The sequence below is a fragment of the Rattus norvegicus genome, chromosome 12, assembly GCF_021556685.1.
Source record: "Rattus norvegicus strain SHRSP/BbbUtx chromosome 12, alternate assembly SHRSP_T2T, whole genome shotgun sequence".
Lineage (NCBI taxonomy): Eukaryota > Metazoa > Chordata > Mammalia > Rodentia > Muridae > Rattus > Rattus norvegicus.
This window is the reverse complement of record NC_141545.1, coordinates 32,775,748-32,794,903: the sequence shown is the minus strand read 5'-3', so window position 1 is coordinate 32,794,903 and position 19,156 is coordinate 32,775,748. Positions and strand designations below refer to the sequence as shown.

The 19,156-nt window shown below is 48.1% G+C and overlaps 1 protein-coding gene across 1 annotated transcript in view; it reads right to left on the bottom strand.

The window, feature by feature from the left end:
* Window positions 1-3,010: 3,010 nt before the first annotated feature.
* Window positions 3,011-19,156, bottom strand: part of Galnt17 (polypeptide N-acetylgalactosaminyltransferase 17) — a 450,487-nt gene continuing 434,341 nt past the window's right edge. The window contains 2 exon segments of the mRNA NM_001025112.2: window positions 3,011-5,413; window positions 6,587-6,754. Coding sequence (NP_001020283.1) covers window positions 5,285-5,413; window positions 6,587-6,754 — 297 coding nt within the window. The 3' untranslated portion in view covers window positions 3,011-5,284.

Genomic DNA, 19,156 nt, shown 5'->3' with positions numbered 1-19,156 from the left:
CAAAGCACCCCCACAGGAGAAGTGATTAAATACACTTGTCAGCTGGCACTGAAGTGGTTTTCCAGAGTGAAAAATCTCCCGTCGGGCCCCTAACTTAGATCTAGAAAAGTTATGTGATCGATGAAAACGGTAGATTTTGTAGCCGAGGACTCGAAGGAAAGGAAGAGCCAGCAGGAAGGGATCTAAGGCCCTGATCGATCAGAACAGGAGGCTGGCGGTGAGCGGGCTTCCAGCAAACCACCACCTGGCCACCTCAGCAGGCTCCAACAGCTCCGCCCCTCCAGCTGTCATTCTGTCCCCGCCCCTCCAGCTGTCATTAATGTGTCCCCGCCCCTCCAGCTGTCATTAATGTGTCCCCGCCCCTCCAGCTGTCATTAATCTGTCCCCGCCCCTTCAGCTGTCATTAATCTGTCCCTTAGAAGTGGTCTGGAAAGGTGCAGGGAAGGAGTTTGGTTCATAAACTGGGCGCAGTCTATGCTTTCATGGTCCCAGCAGAGTGGCCTGGCCTAGTGGGGCTCACTTTGTAAAATGGGGATGTTTTCCATTACCAGTGAGAAATGCATTAGGTGAACAAGATGAGTAGAGCAACCCCAGTAGAGATGGCAAGATGGCCTCCAGTTCCCACACTGCTGCCTCTGCTTTGTCTATGGCTGCCCCTTCCCTACTTCCCCCTCCCCTTCCTTTCTTCTCCTTTTTCCTTTTCCTCTCTTCTCCCTTCTCCTTTCTTCTCTCTCTTATCACTTCTCCTTCCCTTCCTCCCTTCCTTTTTGCTTTGGTTCCCTCCCTTTTCCCCTTCCTTTCACTGTTTCTCCTTCCTGGCTTTTGAGACTGGGCCTCGCCATACATTCCCAGGTGGCCTGGTGCTAACAAAATAACTGGCCTCAAACTCACGGCTTACCTTCTGCCTCAGCCTCCTGAAGGCTGGGATCACAGACATGCTTCACCATGCCCACCTTCTTGTTGATACTTTTCTAGACCCCAGAGTTTAGTGCGGTCATCATGAAAACACTTGAGACACAATGCATAGTTTCAAAGACACAAGCTTTGATAGTTTGGACATTTGCCAGATATACTTTTTGTGAGATTAAGAGATCAAATGGACAGAAGACCTAGAAAGGATCATAGACAGGAGTGTGTGGGGGAGAATATGAGGAAGAAGAGGGGGCAGTGAACTGGACTACCATAGTCCAGCACCCTCAGCCATACCCATCTCTGAGGCCAAAGTGATCATGAGAGTGAGAAAATGATACAGCCCTTGTTAAACTATGCCATATACCAGTCTTTGGTGAAAGATCACAAGCTTTCTTTGAGTTGCATGAAGCTTGCTGCTTTGCTATTACTGAGCAAGATGGCACTCTTGGGACATCCCAACACCCTGAAGGACTTGGTTACGAAGGTTTTCCCAGGGCTCTGTGTTACCAAATTTACTTCTTGCTGTAACAGAACACCTGATTTAAAAAAACAAACAAAAAAAAACCCAACCAAACCAAAAACCAATGTCCACTCATGGTTTGAGAAGGCATAGAGTCCATTATGGCGCCAGGGTTGTGAGCTGCCTGGGTACATTGTATCCATAGTTTAGAAGTAGAGAGATGCTGGGGCATTTTGCACCATAGGAGTCTTAGGGAAGATAGCTGAGTCGGTTAAGCACTTGCTGCGCAAGATCCCCCCAAACCCCTGTAAAGCTGACTGTGGTGGCACTCATCTGTAATCCCAGTGCTTCTACAGTGAGATGGGAGGCAGAGGCAGGAGAGTTCCCAGAAGGTCTTGGGCCAGGTATCCTGGCATAAACAGTGACGAACAGCAAGAGGCTTTGCCTCAAACATGGTAGAAGGGTAAGGACTAACACCAAAGATGACCTCCACATGTTCTGTGTTACATGTATACATGTGCACACAAATGTGGGCATGCACACATGTACCCTAGTAAAAACAAAGGCCTTCAAAGCTCACTCCTCAGTGACTCATATCCTCCAGTAAGGTTCACCACTTTTTGCTACCTAGGGACTAAGTGTTCAACCACATGAACCTTCTGGGGACTTTTCACACTCAAACCACATCATCCTTTCTCTTCTGACCCCTCTCTCTGGCTTCACTAGTTCCTCTCTTCTTCTTTGGCCTCCAATCACTTTCAACTCATGTCACCAGATAGAACCATAGGTTGACCTGGGCTGCTGTTCCCCAGACTTTGGGAGAAAATTATTGACATGAATGCTTACAGGAGTGGCCAGCCCAGCTCCAGAACCCTTGGACCAATGACCTGTGCTCAGATTTAAAGTCTGGGTACTGATACACATGAGGAATTAGCCCCACAAGAGACCAAACCCAACATTTACCACCATGTTGCAAGCCAACCAGCCAGCCATCCTGCCCTACTGCCTTGTGGTATTGAAGTCCCGTGACATTCACCATTGTACCCCCACGTGGATGCAACCTCAGGAGTTGGTTTATACAAGAGCCCAACGCATGTTCTCTGGCCTGCCAACTCTCTCCTCCCTGTCTCCATTGCTCCATGAACCGGAAGTTCTCAGACTCTAGTACTTAATGTGACAACTGAAGATACATGTTTTCCATGAGTGTGATGTCATAGCCCAGTTCTCAAAGGACACATGAGGAATATGGCCACTGATATTTAAATCTACATCTATATCTGTATCTACATCTGTGTGTGTGTATGCCTCTCTTTCTGTCTCTATGTGCACGCGCACATGCACGAGTGCGTGTGTGTGTGTGTGTGTGTGTGTGTGTGTGTGTATCAACTAAGATGGTGCTTTCTGAACAACTTGGCTTCTTAACCTGAGGTCAGCAAGGGAGAGGGTGAACTAGTGTCAAATACCAAGTTCTGTGCAGGCTTAAATAGATGTTGTGTGTAAGAGTAAGTAGGGTTTGCCCTAATCTGTGAGAATTTATTTGTATGTTTGTTTGTTTGTTTGTTTGTTTGTTTATTTTACCTTTAAGAAGACCAAATCCACACAGGCATGGTGGCAATGATGATTAACTTTAATTGTCAACTTGACTCAATCTAGAATCACCCAGAAAGAGAGTCTCAATAGGAATAGTCTATACTGGGAAGGTCTAAGATGTCTTAGTGAAGTTAATCCATTTGGGAAGACACAACCCACTGTAGGCAATACCATTCCCTAGGCAGGAAACCCTGGACTTTATAAAAGCAGAGAAGCTGAGTTGAACACAAGCAAACACACATGCATTCATTTCTCTCTGACTTTGACTGTGGACATAAACGTAACCAGATGCTTCAGATTCCTGCTTCAACTTCCCTGAAATGATCGATTGTAACCTGGAATTATGGGCCAGGTAAACCCTCTCCTCCCCTAACCTGCTTTATTGTCAGGGCATTTCTATCCCTGGTCTTTTAGACTGAGGCTTTGTCTCCAAACAGAACAAGCTTCAACTGCCTTTAAACCCCAAAAATGCTTCACTGTGTCTCAGAAATTCTCCTATTGTCATTGGGTATGGGAAGAGTCAAGCTTATTTGTCGGGGATATGGATTTTGGGGGTAGAGTACTTGAGTTCGATTTAAACCCCAACTGCAAAGTAACAGCAACAAAAGCAAACAATACAAAACCCAAAGAGCGGATGAGGCCGAAGGTTGCATTGTGGGATTGCTGACATATTTATTTCACAAGGTGGGGGTAGGGTGGGGCGAGGAGATGATCACCAATAAAGATACCACCACATGAGATACTGGATCCCACACTGGGCACCTACAGGGTTTGGCTCTGGGCAGAAGATGGCCAAGGACAGTAAGGGATTGGGGGAGGGGATAGAGAAAGGGTACCCTAGCACATAAAACCCAGCCATGTCCCCTGGGCCCGTGATCCAGGGACATGCCCACCCCCATTCTTCTAGGCATCCCTGTCCCTATCCACTGAGCAATGAAGCTACAAGCCCAAGACTAGTTCTTGAGCACACTCACACACTCAAGCACACAAACACACACCCAGCCACACGCATCACTCAGGCAGGCACTCTCTCGCTTCCCCGTGCATGCAGACGCATCCATATATTAACTCTGATTTATAAGTGCACCCTAACCAGAGGGCAATTGGAAAGAAGCAGTCACTCTTAAAAGAGGAAAATGGCCGCTTCTGTCCCCCATCAGTCAGCAAAGCATGGGGTGAAATGAACTGAGCAGTAAGCGTCGCAGAGGGCCCTGTGCCCATCTTCAGTCCTTATGTCCTGCACGGAAGACCCTTGCTGCTCCACAAAACCAGAGAGCACCTCACCCTTGGCAGGCGGAGCTGTCCCAGCCAGATGCTGAGAGCATCCAGCATGCTCAGCAGACTTCCGGCTCTCTCCAGACACAGGCTCAAGTGCTGATGTTGTTCGTATTTAGGACTCCAGGTGACTGGGACAGGGAACCTCAGGAACAATCCAGAGGAGTCCAGAACCGTTGTCCCAAAGCCACCTTACTGGGAAGGTCTCGAGTGGCTGCTGCCTTGGGATGCAAACAGGCCTCTGGGCCAAAGTGTCCTCAGGAGAAATGAAGCCTTGGGGGTCTCACTGCTTGCTTCTCCAAGAGGGAGGAGCTAGGATGTGGCTAAAGCCATCATTGACCCCCATGTCTTGGAGGTCCAGGGTGAATTACACAAAGCAGCTGCAGCAAAGAATGGGGCGGGGGAAGAGAAGAGAAGAGAGGAGGGGGGAGAGAGAGAGAATGGGGAGGAAGAGGAGGAGGAGCAGGAGGGAGGAAGAGAGGGGGGAGAGAAGGGGAGGAGGAAGAGGGAAGGAAAGAGGAGAAGAGAGAGAGAATGGGAGGAGGAGGAAGAGGGAGGGAGGAAAAGAGGGGGAAGAGAGAGGGGGTAGGAGGAGGAAGAAAAGGGAAGGAGGGAGGAAAAGAAAGGAGAGAGGGTAAGAGAGAGAATGGAAGGAGGAAAAGAGAGAGAAGAGAAAGAGAATGGGAGGAGGAAAAGGAAGAGAAGAAGAGGAAGAAGAGGAGGAGGAGAGGAAGAGGGACCCTGCCAGTCCCAGCTGCTGATGCTGGGGTAGATGATACGGTGGAGAGATATGAGCAGCCTCACCCCTTAGTACCCAGAAGTTGCAGCTCTTGGTCCCCAGATAAGAGTGAGGGGGAAATCTTCAAAGTATACAGGCAGAACGCCTGAGGGGGACTTAACACCTTTGTCCGGGGCTGCCCTGGAGGAGCCCTGAGAGGTCCACAGAGCATCCTCTGGGTGCCTGCTGTCTCTCCACCGTGTGGCTGGTTCTGAGGATGACCAGGCCCCGCCGTGGGTCTGGGCTCCATGTGCCCTCCTTCTGTCCATCTACTTAATGGGATTCTTGATTGTCCATCTCTGTCCTGTACAGCTCCGAAGGATTAGGTCGATACCGGCCAGGCCCCGGTTCTCCACTTCTAGGCAGCGCCCTGTGCCCTTATTCATGATGGCTCCATTCTGGGAGGAAAGAAAGGAAAGAAGCAAGGAGAGAGGCAGACAGAGAAACTTCACCATAGCTCCTGTATATTTGTCTTCTCTTGGGGGGAACAAATCGCACCCACATGCTTCCACATTGGAAGGGCCCAAAGGGGCCGCCCAGTTTGAGTGGTGATGACTGGGGCAGAATAGAGGTTGCCTGGGGGCAGGATAGTGATATAGCTTGCCAAGCCTGGTGTCATGAGCTCCATTTCTGGCTGGGACCCAAGTGATGGAAGAGAAGAACTAAGTCCCACAAATTGTTGTCCTCTCACTGCTCTGTGTGTGTGTGTGTGTGTGTGTGTGTGTGTGTGTGTACACATGCTTGGCATGTAAGCATGCAGACCTGAGTATTTGATTGCCAGCACTGATATACAAAAGCTGGGGATGGTAATGTGCAGACAGAAGCACCCTTGGCGCTCCTCACTGGCTGGCCAGCCTAGCCTGCTTGGGAAGTTCCAAGCCAGTGAGAGCTCTGTCTCAAAAACAAATGAAAAAGAACAACAAATCCACCAAAGTTGGAGCTGCAGGGGGTAGAGGCATGGCTGAGCTGTTAAACGCCTTTGCTGGCTTTCCAGAGGCTCTAAGTTCAGTTCCCAGCCCGACCACTCCATACCTCCCACAGTTTGTAATTTCAGCTCCAGAGGCTCTGAAACCCCCTTGTGGCCTCTGTGAGCACTGCACTCGTGTGCACCCACACATAAGAGACAATAAAAATAGAATCTTAAAAAAACTAATAACAAACAAGGTAGTGCCTGAGGGTTTGTTTGTGACCTCCACATGTATGTACATGTGTACCTGCATACACAGGAGAATACACACACACACACACACACACACACACACACACACACACACACACAAATTCCTGGGTTTGTTTGAGATCCGATTTTCTCAATCCTGACTGAGAGTGCTTAGAAATGTTCAGGAATCCACTCTAAAGACTTGTCGTAAGCAGCCTCAACACTAGAGATGGAATCAGGTGGACTGTGCCTCCAGTCCTCCTAGAATTGGGTCCATGATCTTGGCCTAGGGCTGGCAGATCTGGCTGCCCAGTGGCACTGCGTGGGGAGTCTTGGGGACACCAACTATCCTGTGGCCATCTGGCAGCATCTGCACTTGCTCCTCCCCCAGCCCCGTCCCTGGAGAGCTCACCTGGATGAAGTTCCAACGCTTGTACAAGCTACTCTTGACCTTGTCACAATCCAGGAGCTGCGGCAACCGGCTCTTGGAGTTGTCTACCAGGCAGCGGGTATCAGGGAGGAGAGTGGTGGTCCCCAGAGCACCCAAGTGCAGGAAGCCTTCCTTGGTGTAGCGGGCGAGCTGTACAGGAGAGAAGGTGGCAAGAGAGAGGAAAGGGTAAGACCACAAGGCACTGTGGCTCAGGTGCCGGCTCTACCTCAGCTTTCTGTTGGTTCCACAGTTGTCTCCTCCGAGTCCAGCACATAGGATAGCCTGCTCTAGAGGGACACTGGGCTAGCTGAACACGGACATGATACACCACATCACAGCTCCCTTCTCCTCCCCTTTTTATTCCCCTCCTGTTCCCTTCCCCTAACCTCTCTTCCTTAGTCCTCCATCACTTTCTCCATCCCTTCCTCCTTCCCATCTTCCTACTTTTCTTACCTTCTCTTTCCTTCCCCTTCATTTTTTTCCTTCTTTCCTTCCATTCTTCCCCCCCTTCTGTCCTTCTCTTATCACCTTCCTGCCTGGTATTGGAGATTGAATCTAGGGCCTCGAGCATTCAAAGCAAGCACAACCACTCTTCAGTGTTTGACTTGAAGGCAGGATATCTCTAGGCTGCCCTAGAACTCTCTCTGTAGCTCAGCCAGGCCATGGACTTACAGAAGATGCCTAATGAGCCCAGACAAAGCCAGCTCCGACAGCTGTCTGTCACCCGTGAGGAGACATCGAGCCCAGTATTTAAAGGAGGAGAGATTGACTTGGCTCATGGATTCACAGGTTTTGGTTCAGGGCACTTGGCTTTGCTGTTTCTGGCATGTTCTCTGTGTGGAGGGCAGCATGGGAGCGGGGCAAAGCCTCTTACCTCATGATGGCCAGGAAAGCCAAGAGCAGAGAGGTGAGTGGGAACACGACCTTGCAATCACAAGCGACCTACTCCTTCCTGTGAAGCACCACCGCTGTGGTGGTTTGAATAGCAATGGCTCTCATAGTGTCTGTATGCTTGGCCCATAGGGAGTGGTAATATTAGGACACTTGTTGGAATAAGTGTATCCCTGCAGAGGTGGGCTTTGCCATCTCAAAGCTCAAGCTATGCCCAATGTGGTACACAGACTCCTTCTGCTACCTTCGGATCAAGATGTAGAACTATCAGCTCTGTCTCCAGCACCAAATATGCCTGCCTGCCGCCATTTTTTCCTGACATGGTGATAATGGACTGAACCTCTGAAACTGTGAGCCAGCCCCCAACTAAATGCTGTTCTTCATAAGAGTTGCCTGGGTCATGGGTCCCTTCACAGCCATGAAACTCCAACTAAGATGACATCCTAATTCAAACCACTCCCCCACGATGTCATGGACCTGTGGATCCATCAATGCATCAGACAGTTGATTAGGTTAGAGCTCGAAGCCTTCAACATACACTCATTTTCAGGGGACACTCCCTATATTTAAGCAATGGTACTGGTCCAGATAATAGAACTGTCTAGGCAACTAGTTACATTAGCTAAATATTTAAGGTATACTTTATATTATAATTGGTATATAAGGAATAAATAACGTAATTTCACAACCCCGTGGTAATAGATCCTATCACTACTATGCAGTACTCGCTAATTGATACGGAGATGGTATGGCTTGACGTCTCTCCCGAGACGGAGTCCATCACAGGGACAGCATCTCTGTAATAGTGAGTGATGCATAACAAAATGTACACTTACTATCGCTAATGATTGGATGGGTCAGCTAAATGGTTTGGTGACACGGGCCTACACTGTGATCCAGCTATGAAATGTTTCCCCCGAAAGGATCCCGTGCGGAGAGGTTGGGCTCCCAGGCAATAGGAGAATAAACTGAGACACGAAGACATCGGGCTGGCTCCCTGTCACCTAACAGGTACACAGATGTCAGACTCCTGCGGCTTAGCAGCTAAACAGAAGAGGTGTTGGACTGTAGACTGTTGGAAAAATATCCCTGGATCTTCCAGAGAGTCTGGGAAGTTCTACTTAGGAATCAACCAAGAAAATAACAGAATACAAGGACTACCTTCAATCACCAAGTTGACAGGGTCTTGAATCTTCTAGGATAGAAACTTCTGGGCGTGTCTGTCAGGGTTTTTCTGGGAGTTAACTGATATAAAAAGACCCACCCTGAATGTGTGTGTGGGGGGCACCATTCTCAGCCTGGGATTCTGGACTCGTTAAAAAGGAGAGTGAGAGCACAAGGCCCTGGGTTCGGTTCCCAGCTCCGAAAAAAAGAACCAAAAAAAAAAAAAAAAAAAAAAAAAAAGGAGAGTGAGCTAAACGCTAGCTCTCATTTCCCTCTGTTTCCTCACTGTGTCACCGGCCACCATTATGCCATGGAACCTTTCCCACCATTGCTGTACCTTAGGCTGTGAGGCCCCAGCAAGCCCTTCCTTCTTTGTGCTTTGTTGTGGGGTGTTCTTGTCAAGCAGTGAGCAAATGAACCACTACACGAGGAGACTGCTCAGAAACACGAGTGACTCCTCTTGCGATAAGATTTTTCTGGAGGGCTTCTCATCTCCTGGTGAAAGCTACTCAGAAACCCTTGGCTCTGATCTCCCAAAGGGAGCCCTTCCTGCTCCCCTTGACGATAGTGAGCTTATTAAGTGTCCTTGAGAGAGGCGCCATGAATGTGTGCTCCATACGCAAATTAGTTCCAAATCAGAGTAATTGTTCGAGGTAAAATGGTAAGAAACCCAGAAGCCCTCCCTTCTCCTCCCTCAACAACGCTGCCTCGAGTGTGTTTCAATTCACCCAAATGCAAATTGATGAATGACAGCAGGCTGCCTTTTTGTTCCGGGGAAAGATATACACAGCTGCTTATTGAAATTATGAATCAATCTATTATCCAGCAGGCAAATGAGCGGCGCTAAGAACATTAATTAACTGAGCATATCTGTGACCCAGATGTTTAAAGAGCAGAGCTTAATGCTGCTCGGAGTCAGAGGTCCCGTTCTGAGGTCTGTTAGGGCATGAAAACCATGAGGCCCTCCATGCTAAAACCAGCAAGAATCAGATACCAGTCCGGGCTATGTTGGCACCAGAGTGGGCAGGTAAGGAGGGGTAGTGTTCTAGTTTTATTTCCATTGCTGTGATTTAAAAACCCGACCAAAAGTAATGTAGAGGAAGAGACAGAGTTGATTGTATCTTTTTTTTTTTTTTTTTGGTTCTTTTTTTTGGAGCTGGGGACCAAACCCAGGGCCTTGTGCTTCCTAGGCAAGCGCTCTACCACTGAGCTAAATCCCCAACCCCAAGTTGATTGTATCTTAACACTTCAGGTCACAATCCATCACTGAGGAAAGTTGGGAAGGTACACAAGCAAGAACTTGAGGGAGAAACCACGCAGAAGTGCTGCTTACTGGACTGCTCTCAGGTCCATGCTCAACTAGCTTTCTCATACAGCTCAGAGCCATCTGCCCAGGGAATGGTGCCGCCCACAGTAGGCCCAGGGAATGGTGCCGCCCACAGTGGGCTTGGCTCTCCCACATTCATTAACATTCTCCCACAGACATATACACCAGCCAATGTAATGCGGGCCATTTCTCATTTTGAGACTCGGTTCTCAGGCGACTCTAGGCTGTGTCAAGTTGACAGCTGTCATAGAGTTGTACTGCTGTGAAGAGACACCACGGTCATGGCAACTCTTATAAAGGAAAACGTTTAAGTGGGACTACCTAGCTTACATTATTTCATGGCAGGAAGCACGGTGGCATGTGGGCAGACATGGTACTGGAGAAGGAGCTAAGAGTTCTACATCTTGATCTCCAGGCAGCAGCGCGAGGCTGCCACACTAGGCCTAGCTTGAGCATAGGAAACTTCAAAGCCTGCCTCTGTGGTGACAAACTCACTCCAACAAGGCCACAGCTCTTAACAGTGCCACTCCCCTTGAGCCAAGCCTTCAGACACATGAGTTTGCATGTCCTATTCAAACCACCAGAACAGCTAAGAGCTCTTGGTGGGATTTTCACATCTATGTAAAGAAATTCTGCCGGGCTCACGGGCTGGTACCCAGATTCTTTTGTGAAGAACCCTGTGGTCTGAAAGATGATGGATATTGTGGAATGAATGAAATGATTCTCACAGGCTCATGTTTTGCATTTTTGGTCCCCATCGCTGACACCATCTTTGGAGGATATCAACCTTTAGGAGGTAGAGCATTGGAAAAACTCTACCGTTTTGTTCCGGGTCTGGGTCAGGAGCTATCTTGGTGAAGTCTGCCAGCTGTGACTTCTCCACATTCCTCATGTTCGGGTCCCCTGCTTCCAAAGCATTGGTTCAAATATTCTCCTCTCAGACAGGATACTCATCTGCCTACCTCCAGAGTGTTGTGGCTTCACCTTTCCAAGCCACACCTTCTGTGATTTAATCTTTTCCTCCCTGTCTTCTCTAATTGTCCCACCTGATACTCATCTCCTCTCCTGTGATTACACAACATTCCCTTGCCTTCATTTACCACCTAATGGCATGTGGATTGTTTCCATATTTCCACTTTGGAGCACTGAATCACACTGCCATGGAAAGTCACAGTGTGTGTGTGTGTGTGTGTGTGTGTGTGTGTGTGTGTGTGTGTGTGTGTCTGTGTGTGTGCTCCTCCAAATTGAAAACATCCCTTTATATGAGAGGCTCCTTAAGACACAAGTCCCAGGAAGTTCCTGAAATTTAACAAGATTTTTCTAACTAGTGGGGGAGTCATAAACAGTAACATGATGGAGAAAGAGGACTCTGACCAGCTGAGCTGCCTGTAGGTTTTGCAGGGAGGTTTCATACATCATTACACAAGCATCTGAGTGTGCATCAACCTTGCTCCTGCAAGTATCCATGCATCTGCGATTGTCAGTAACCCCCAAAGACTCAGTGCTTCATTGAGCTAAGCTTGGGTGCAAGTGTTTCTTTGATCTGTTGTCGGAGCCCTGTCTGGCGTGTGTAGAGTCTGCTCACGTCTCCCCAGTAAGACACAAGCCACAGAGTTTTCACTTTTCTCAGGTGTGTACCTTCCAGGAGCTGCTCATTTGTAGTCCTATGGTAACTCTGTCTGTGACTTCCTCAGTAACTGTCAAATCATCTTCCAAAGCAACCACTAGTTTATACTCGCTGTAACAAAACGGGACAAATCTTGTGATTGTCTGCTCTGATTTTTATTTTAGCCATCCTCGAGAGTGAGAATTGGCTATTGTGGTTTTGATGTGAGTTTCTCTGATAATTAATGGTGTTCAACAGCATACTGGATGTTTCATGCCTTCTTTGGGAACACACCCACCTCTGCCTGTTTTTAAAAATGAGTTGAGTGTTCCCTCCCCCCACCTCTCTCTTTCCTATTTCCTTCCTTCCTTCTCTTCCCCTTCCTCCCTTCCACTTTTCTTTGTTTCTCCGTCCCTTCTTCTCCCCTCTCCCTTTCCTCCCCCTCCCCTCTTTCCCTGTCATCTGTGAGATGTGAAAAATTCTTTACACATCTGGACACGGGAGTTTCTCAGATGGAGGTCGAACACTTAACACTTTGCTCTATCCTGTGTGTTTCACAGCATTGACAGTGTCCTTTGAAGCACAAAGCATCTTTAATTTTGATAACGATCTGGTTTTTCTTTGTTTGTTGGCACTTTTGATGTATCTAAGAAACCATCATCGCCAGCGCCAAGGTCAGGAACATCCTCCCTCCCTGTGTTTTCTGACTTTCATGGGTTTTGCTCTTATATTTAGTTGGGTCTTTGATCCATTTCGAGCTCTTTTCCTAGATGATCTAAGGGATATGTCTGAATCCACTCTTTTTCATGTGGGTATCTAGTTGTCTCAGCATCCTTCGTTGAAAAGACTCTCATGTCACCCTTGTCAGAAACCAGTTGGCTGTGAATGTGGACAATTTATTTAGGGGCTTTCAATGCTATTCCACTGATCCCTGGGTCCTTTTCTTCTAGTATTGTATTGAACCACTCTTTCTCTTTCTTCTTCCCCACAGCCCCTGTGTGTGTGTGTGTGTGTGTGTGTGTGTGTGTGTGTGTGTGTGTATGTATGTTTTTGCATGTTTCGGGTATGTTTGCAGATAACAGCCCACATGTGGAGGACGGATGCCGATACTAGAACTCTTTCTTAATTGCAGTTTATCTTAATCACTGGGGCAGAGTCTGTCAGCCAAAGCTAGATGTAGTTAGCCTTGACAGCTTGCCTGCCTTAGTGCCTCCCCTGTCTCTGACTTCTGAGGCTGGAATCATAGGTGTGTCACCATGCCCGTGTGGCATGTATGTGGGATTCAGAACTCTGGACCTCACATTTACATATCAAGCTCTTTAACCCTCTGGCTCACCTCCCTGGCCCACATAGAGTGGGATTACTGTAGCTGTGGAGTGGGCTTTAGTACTGGAGTGCAGTGTGTGTTTTCAATTTAATTCTTGGCAATCAACACTCTTTGGCCTATGCTGCATCTCCTCTGTTTTCAAATCAATTCTAGAATTGTAGTTTCAATTTCTGAAATATATATATTTTCAGTGAAATGTATATATCAGTGATATATATATATATATACATATGTATATGTATATATATATGTACACACACACACACACACACACACACACACACACACACACACACTGAAAGACACCCTGGTTCCTGGTTGAGGAGGCTTGAACCCTGAAGACCCTGAAGGGACAGTAGGCATTTCACCAGGCCCCTGTCACTAGCCACAGCTCTCCATAGATCTGTGACCATCAGTCACATAAGGGCAACACCCCAATCCCCTTCACAGGTAGAGGAAGTGACCACAGGTCACATAGGCTCAAGACGGATGTCCATTATAATGAGGACCTAAAGGCCTGGAGGCTTAGCCAGTGCATTTCCTTCCCCAGACACTCCTATATGCAAAAGGCGTTTAATCTCAGGCCCACTCTGAGAAGTGGGGTACCGTTTTACTCATCCACTTTCCACCATGACAATAAATGCCTCAAAACCATGGACTGTCTCTTTTCATCGGGATCTGCCATAGGGAGCTACAAAGAAGGTCTTCCCCTATTTAGCCACCAAAGACCTCCCTGTGCTCCCAGCGGAGCCTGCCACTTACCTTAAGCCTGCTGCAGTCAAGCCAAGGACTATCCCTGTGGGGCCAGCCAGAGCTTCCCCCATTTCCCCCTCAGCCCCAGGCTAAATCCAGCCCTACAGGGGCCCCCAGTCCGTTCTCAGCCCTTCTGAGGCATCCCAGTAGTGTCTGGATGCCCAAGAGCTTGAGAACCAGATGGCCACAGCCTCCTAGCAGGACTGGAGACCCCTGGCCAGCTCTGGCTGTGTCCTTTGCTCAGACTAAACTTCCCCATCCCAGGAGGGGTGACCTGCGACTTCCCACAACCTGACACTGCCAGCAGCATAGGTTAAACATAGTCAAACTTCCCATGTGCAGCCTCCCTGAGCAGCCCGAGCCCTGAGGCAGAATAGACATGGGACCCCAATTATCCTACACACACACACACACACACACACACACACACACACACAGAGAGAGAGAGAGAGAGAGAGAGAGAGAGAGAGAGAGAGAGAGAATGCCTTTCTATGATGTCTTATACTTTTCAGTGGACAGGTAATATATATCTTTGGTTGAATTTATTCTCAAGTATTTTGACTTTCTTGATGCTATCACAGATAGTATTGTTCTTTTTATTTATTTATTCAACATTGTATTTAATTCTGTGTGTGTGTGGAGGGGGTGAGAATAGAAGAAGTCAGAGGTCAGTTTGAGGGAATCAGTTCCCCCCTCTACTTTGTGGGTCCTGGGAGCTAACTTAGGTTTTCAGGTTTGGTTTAACCACCTTACCTGCTGAACTATCTTGGTGATCCTTGCTCTGCCCCCTTATTTTGAGCCTCCCTCTGTCAGAATCTTTATCATTTATGTAGAGTTGCCATTTAGCTACTTCTCTGACCAAAGTCAGTCACCTGAGATTTCTTAGTCACACTGAACTGTGGGCTCTGCATGTTTTCTTGGGGACTGGTTGGTTTCTGAAGACCGGGTGCTTGCTGAGCTCACTCATGGCAGCCTCACTTCCACAAGTGCCTGGGGCTCCATCAGCCTGGCGGCTGTCTCCTGAGACTGCTGTACAGCATCTCCCCCATAGCCACGGCCTGCATCACCATCCAGTCTCCGCCCCTGGAAGCCTTCATTTCCTAATTTACTGAAATCTGCCTCCACTCTGCTTTTCTCAGTTCCTCTGCTCTCTGGTCCCCTTTCTTCATTTGGCAGACACTGTAAGCCATTCTCTCTCCCACTCCCTGCTTGCTCGTTTTTCTTTTTCTTTCTTTCTTTCTTTTTTTTTTTTTTTTTTTTGAGCTGAGGACCGAACCCAGGCCCTTGTGCTTGCTGGGCAAGTGCTCTACCACTGAGCTAAATCCACAACCCCATTGTTTGTTTTTCTAGTCAAGCCTCAAACATGACCAGATACTGTCTGTGTATGCATGTATTCATTTGTGTGTAGGTGCACGTTCCTGTGTGTGTTCGTGCGTGCGTGTGTGTGTGTGTGTGTGTGAGTGGTGTATGTGTATGCGTGTGTGTGTGATGTATGTGTATGCGTGTGTGTGTGTGGTGTATGTATGTATGTGTGTGTGGTATATGTGTGGTGTATGTGTATGTGTATGCGTGTGTGTGTGTGATGTATGTGTATGCATGTGTATGTGTGTGGTGTATGAATGTGTGTGTGTGGTGTATGTGTGTTATATGTGTATGTGTGTGTGTGTGGTGTATATGTATGTGTGTGTGTGTAGTGTATGTGTGTGTGTGGTGTATGTGTGTGTGTGTGTGTGGTATGTGTATGTGTGTGTGGTGTGTGTGTGGTGTATGTGTGTGTGGTGTATGTGTGTTATATGTGTATGTGTGTGTGTGTGGTGTATATGTATGTGTGTGTGTGTAGTGTATGTGTGTGTGTGGTGTATGTGTGTGTGTGTGGTATGTGTATGTGTGTGTGGTGTGTGTGTGTGGTGTATGTGTGTGTGTGGTGTATGTGTGTGGTGTATGTGTGTGTGTGTGGTGTGTGGTGTATGTATGTGTGTGTGTGGTGTATGTGTATTCGTGTGTGTGTGTATGTGTGTGTGTGGTGTATGTGTGTGTGTGGTGTATGTGTGTGTGTGTGGTGTATGTGTGTGTGTGTGGTGTATGTGTGTGTGTGGTGTATGTATGTGTGTGTGTGGTGTATGTGTATGCGTGTGTGTGTATGTGTGTGTGTGTCTGTGTGTATGCGTGTGTGTGTGTGTGTGTGTGTGTGTGTGTGTGTGCACCGGGTGTCAACCTGGGGCGTCATTCCCCAGGGGCCTTGCACCTTACCTTTTGAGATTGATTCTTGATTTCCCGGAACTCATTAAGGAGGCAAGGCTGACTGGCCAACCAGCCACAGGGACCTCCCTGTCCCCACTTTGACAGTGTTGAAATCAAAGCAATGAAGCCCTGTACCTGGCTTTTCGCATGTGTTCTGGGAATGGCACATGGGTCCTCATCTTTGCACGCCAAGCACTTTACTGACCACATCACCCAGCTCTGGTGGTTTTTAGGCTAACAGCATCCCACCATTTTTGAAAGGCAAGAGGATCAAGAAAAGTGTGTTATCAAGAGCCAGTGGTGGCTAAACACCTTTAAATGGGGTAGGGTCACTCTAGATTTGCCTGCTGGGTCCAGGAGAAGAAATGAACCCTATTACCCACAACCCTAGTGCACAAGGCAAAATACAACCTCTGCCCACCAACTACCATTAATTCTCATTTAGAAGAGAAAGGCATTTTCTAGTTGAGATGATCTAAGAGAGACTCACAACTATTAACCCAGATTTAACAGCCTTGAGGGAGAATTGAAATATTCAGGTTACAGCCAGATAAACAAAAACCTGACAATAATTGCGAAATGACTCTGGGACGCATTGAAAAATCCATTAAGTCGCCAATAAAAACATGGCTTGCAAAGTCTTCATCATTAAGGGGCTCTCTCGTCACTTTAAAATCAGGCACAGTCAGCATGGAAAGCCAGGCCCGGTGAAGAGTGGAGTTTGTGTACCTTCTGTTCAGGAGACGGTGGTGGGGCGTGCGTGTGTGTTCTGTTGATTCCAACCTGCTTCCTCAGTTGATGTCTTAGCTTCACGCTCAACCGAGACGCTAAGAATGGCTTCTAATGCTTGTGACTATGGTGAACATAGAAAAGTTATTCTCCTGCCCTGTTCTTTTTCTGAAGACTTATATTTAACCCATGTGCGTGTCTACGTGCATCCGAGTGCAGTGCCCACAGAGGCCAGAGTAGGGTGTCGGATCCCCTGGAGCTGCAGTTACAAACAGTTGTGTACTCCCTGACATGCGTGCTAGGGACTGGGTTTGGGTCCTCTGCAAGAGCAGCAGGGACATGCTTGATGGCTGACACATCCCTCCAGCCTGTCTCGGGATGTGTTATGTGCATCTAGGGAACCTGTAAAGAGGATATCTTATGTGCCGTGTGGAAACATCACCTGTCAATAAAAAGTCTTCGACCAATGAAACTGAGGCAGGATTAGAAGGCAGAGAGAGAGGAATTCTGGGATAGAGTCAGGTGCAGGGAAGATTCACCCCTAATTCTGATGGAGACAGATTCATGAACCTGATGAAAGGTAACCGTGTGACAAGACTTAAATTAGTTTAAACAGGATAATGGAGTTATGAGCTACCAGAAATGAGCCAAAGCTAGAAGTCTCAGAGCTGTTATTTTGGGGAACAAAGAGGCCAGGTAGAAAAGCCCGTGGTTCCAAAAGCCAGGCAAAGGAAGTGGCAGGCTAACAGTGTACAAGAACCTTCTACACTGACCACGATTTACATAGGGAATTAGCATAAAAACAACAGTGCACACCATTGGAGAACCAGCACCTTGTTTCTGTTTCACCAAACCTCTTCATTTTAATGTAGTTTGAGCTTATTTTATTATCTTCATAGATGTTAGTGGGCCCCAGAATGTTCCCAGCTCTTGGACACTCTCAGCTTGCTCTGCCCCCAAGTCCCCTACCCGAGAGCTGATGTTCTGCGTACCTCACCAGCCCTGTGGGACAATGATTCTCTCTCGTGGGTTGGTTGTAGGCTAGGCGTGTGGGCTGGGTGAGCATTGAGTCTGCCCCTAGTCTGCACCTACAAGCTTTCTCTTCATCTCAACTTCTACTTCTTTATCCCTACTGGGTGTCTCTGGTTTTCATGTGTGGGTGTATGTGTGTTTGCATGTGTGTGGGGACGTCTGTGTGTGGACGTGTATAGAGGCCAGAGATTAACACGGAGTCTCTAAGTTCCTCTTCACTTCCTTTACTCAGCAGGGTCTCTGACTTGAACCCAGAGCTCACTGATTTGCGTAGTTGAACTAGTCCCCTTTGTCCTGGGGGAATCTCTGTGTCAAGAGTGCTGGGATTACAGATGGCTGCCAGCCCCCTCTTTCTTTGACCTCCTCTGGTGGGAACCCATGGGCTCCAATGAGCAGCATCAACCTTTTTAGGACCCGCCCTGACTTACTGTGAACTCAGACCCTTCCGATTTCAGAAGAGCAAAGTCTTTGCAAATTATCCTTGCACCTGGCTTGGTGACAAGGCCTGGGGTCCTGCCAACTCAGGAGTCCGAGGCAGGTAGACAGCAAGTACGAGAGAAGCGGAGGCCATAATGAGTGATTTCAAGGCTAGCCTGGGCTACTCGGTGAAGCCTTATGTCAAAAGACAAAGCAAACTGAAGATTGGAATCGGGGGTTGGAGGTAGGGAAGAGATGGTGAACTGTAGACAGGTGAGAGCACGGGTCCCGTGAAGTCCAGACTGTGTCTGCAAGCTCCAAGTGTGTGTGTGTGTGTGTGTGTGTGTGTGTGTGTGTGTGTGTGCGTGTGTGTGTGCGTGTGCGCGTGTGTGTGTATCTCCTTGCCTTTTACCGAGGTCTCTGTGAAAGATGCTTGCCGGAGCTCTAAAGACACTTGGACCCAAGAGTCAGAGCTCCCAACGTAATGAAGAGCAGTCAAAGGCACAAACACCATTCACACAAAGGAGTTCTTAGAGGAGAATGGGGGCCGGAGGGGTACAGCGGCTGGAATGTAAATAAATAAAATAATGTTAACAACAACAATGACGATGATGATAATAGAGTAGGGCTGGCGATGTGGTTCAGTGGTTGTTCTTGGAGAGGACCGGAGGATCTGAGCCTGCTTCCCGGCACTCATGTCACGTGGCCCACAACTGCCAGTCACGTGACCAGTCGGCTTCAGGGGATCTGAAGCCCTCTTCTGGCCTCCGCAGGCATCTGCACTTGTACGCATAGACCCACATCATGAACATAAAAACCTTTAAAAATGAAGCGAGCGTAAAGCGGTCACGTCCTAGGTAAAAGGGACGTCTACCAAGTAGTAGAGGCATATCCCTAGTCGGAAGTATCTTTCCTTGGGAGCTCGCCTCGCCTCGCCTCCCCTCAGCGCTCACGGGGTTGTATTTGGATGACAGCTGCCTGGCTGTGGTTCACATCTGCTTTTGCCTTCCCCGGGCTAATTGCTCACTGGGCCATGCCACTTCATCCGGGTGTGAGTAGCTTATT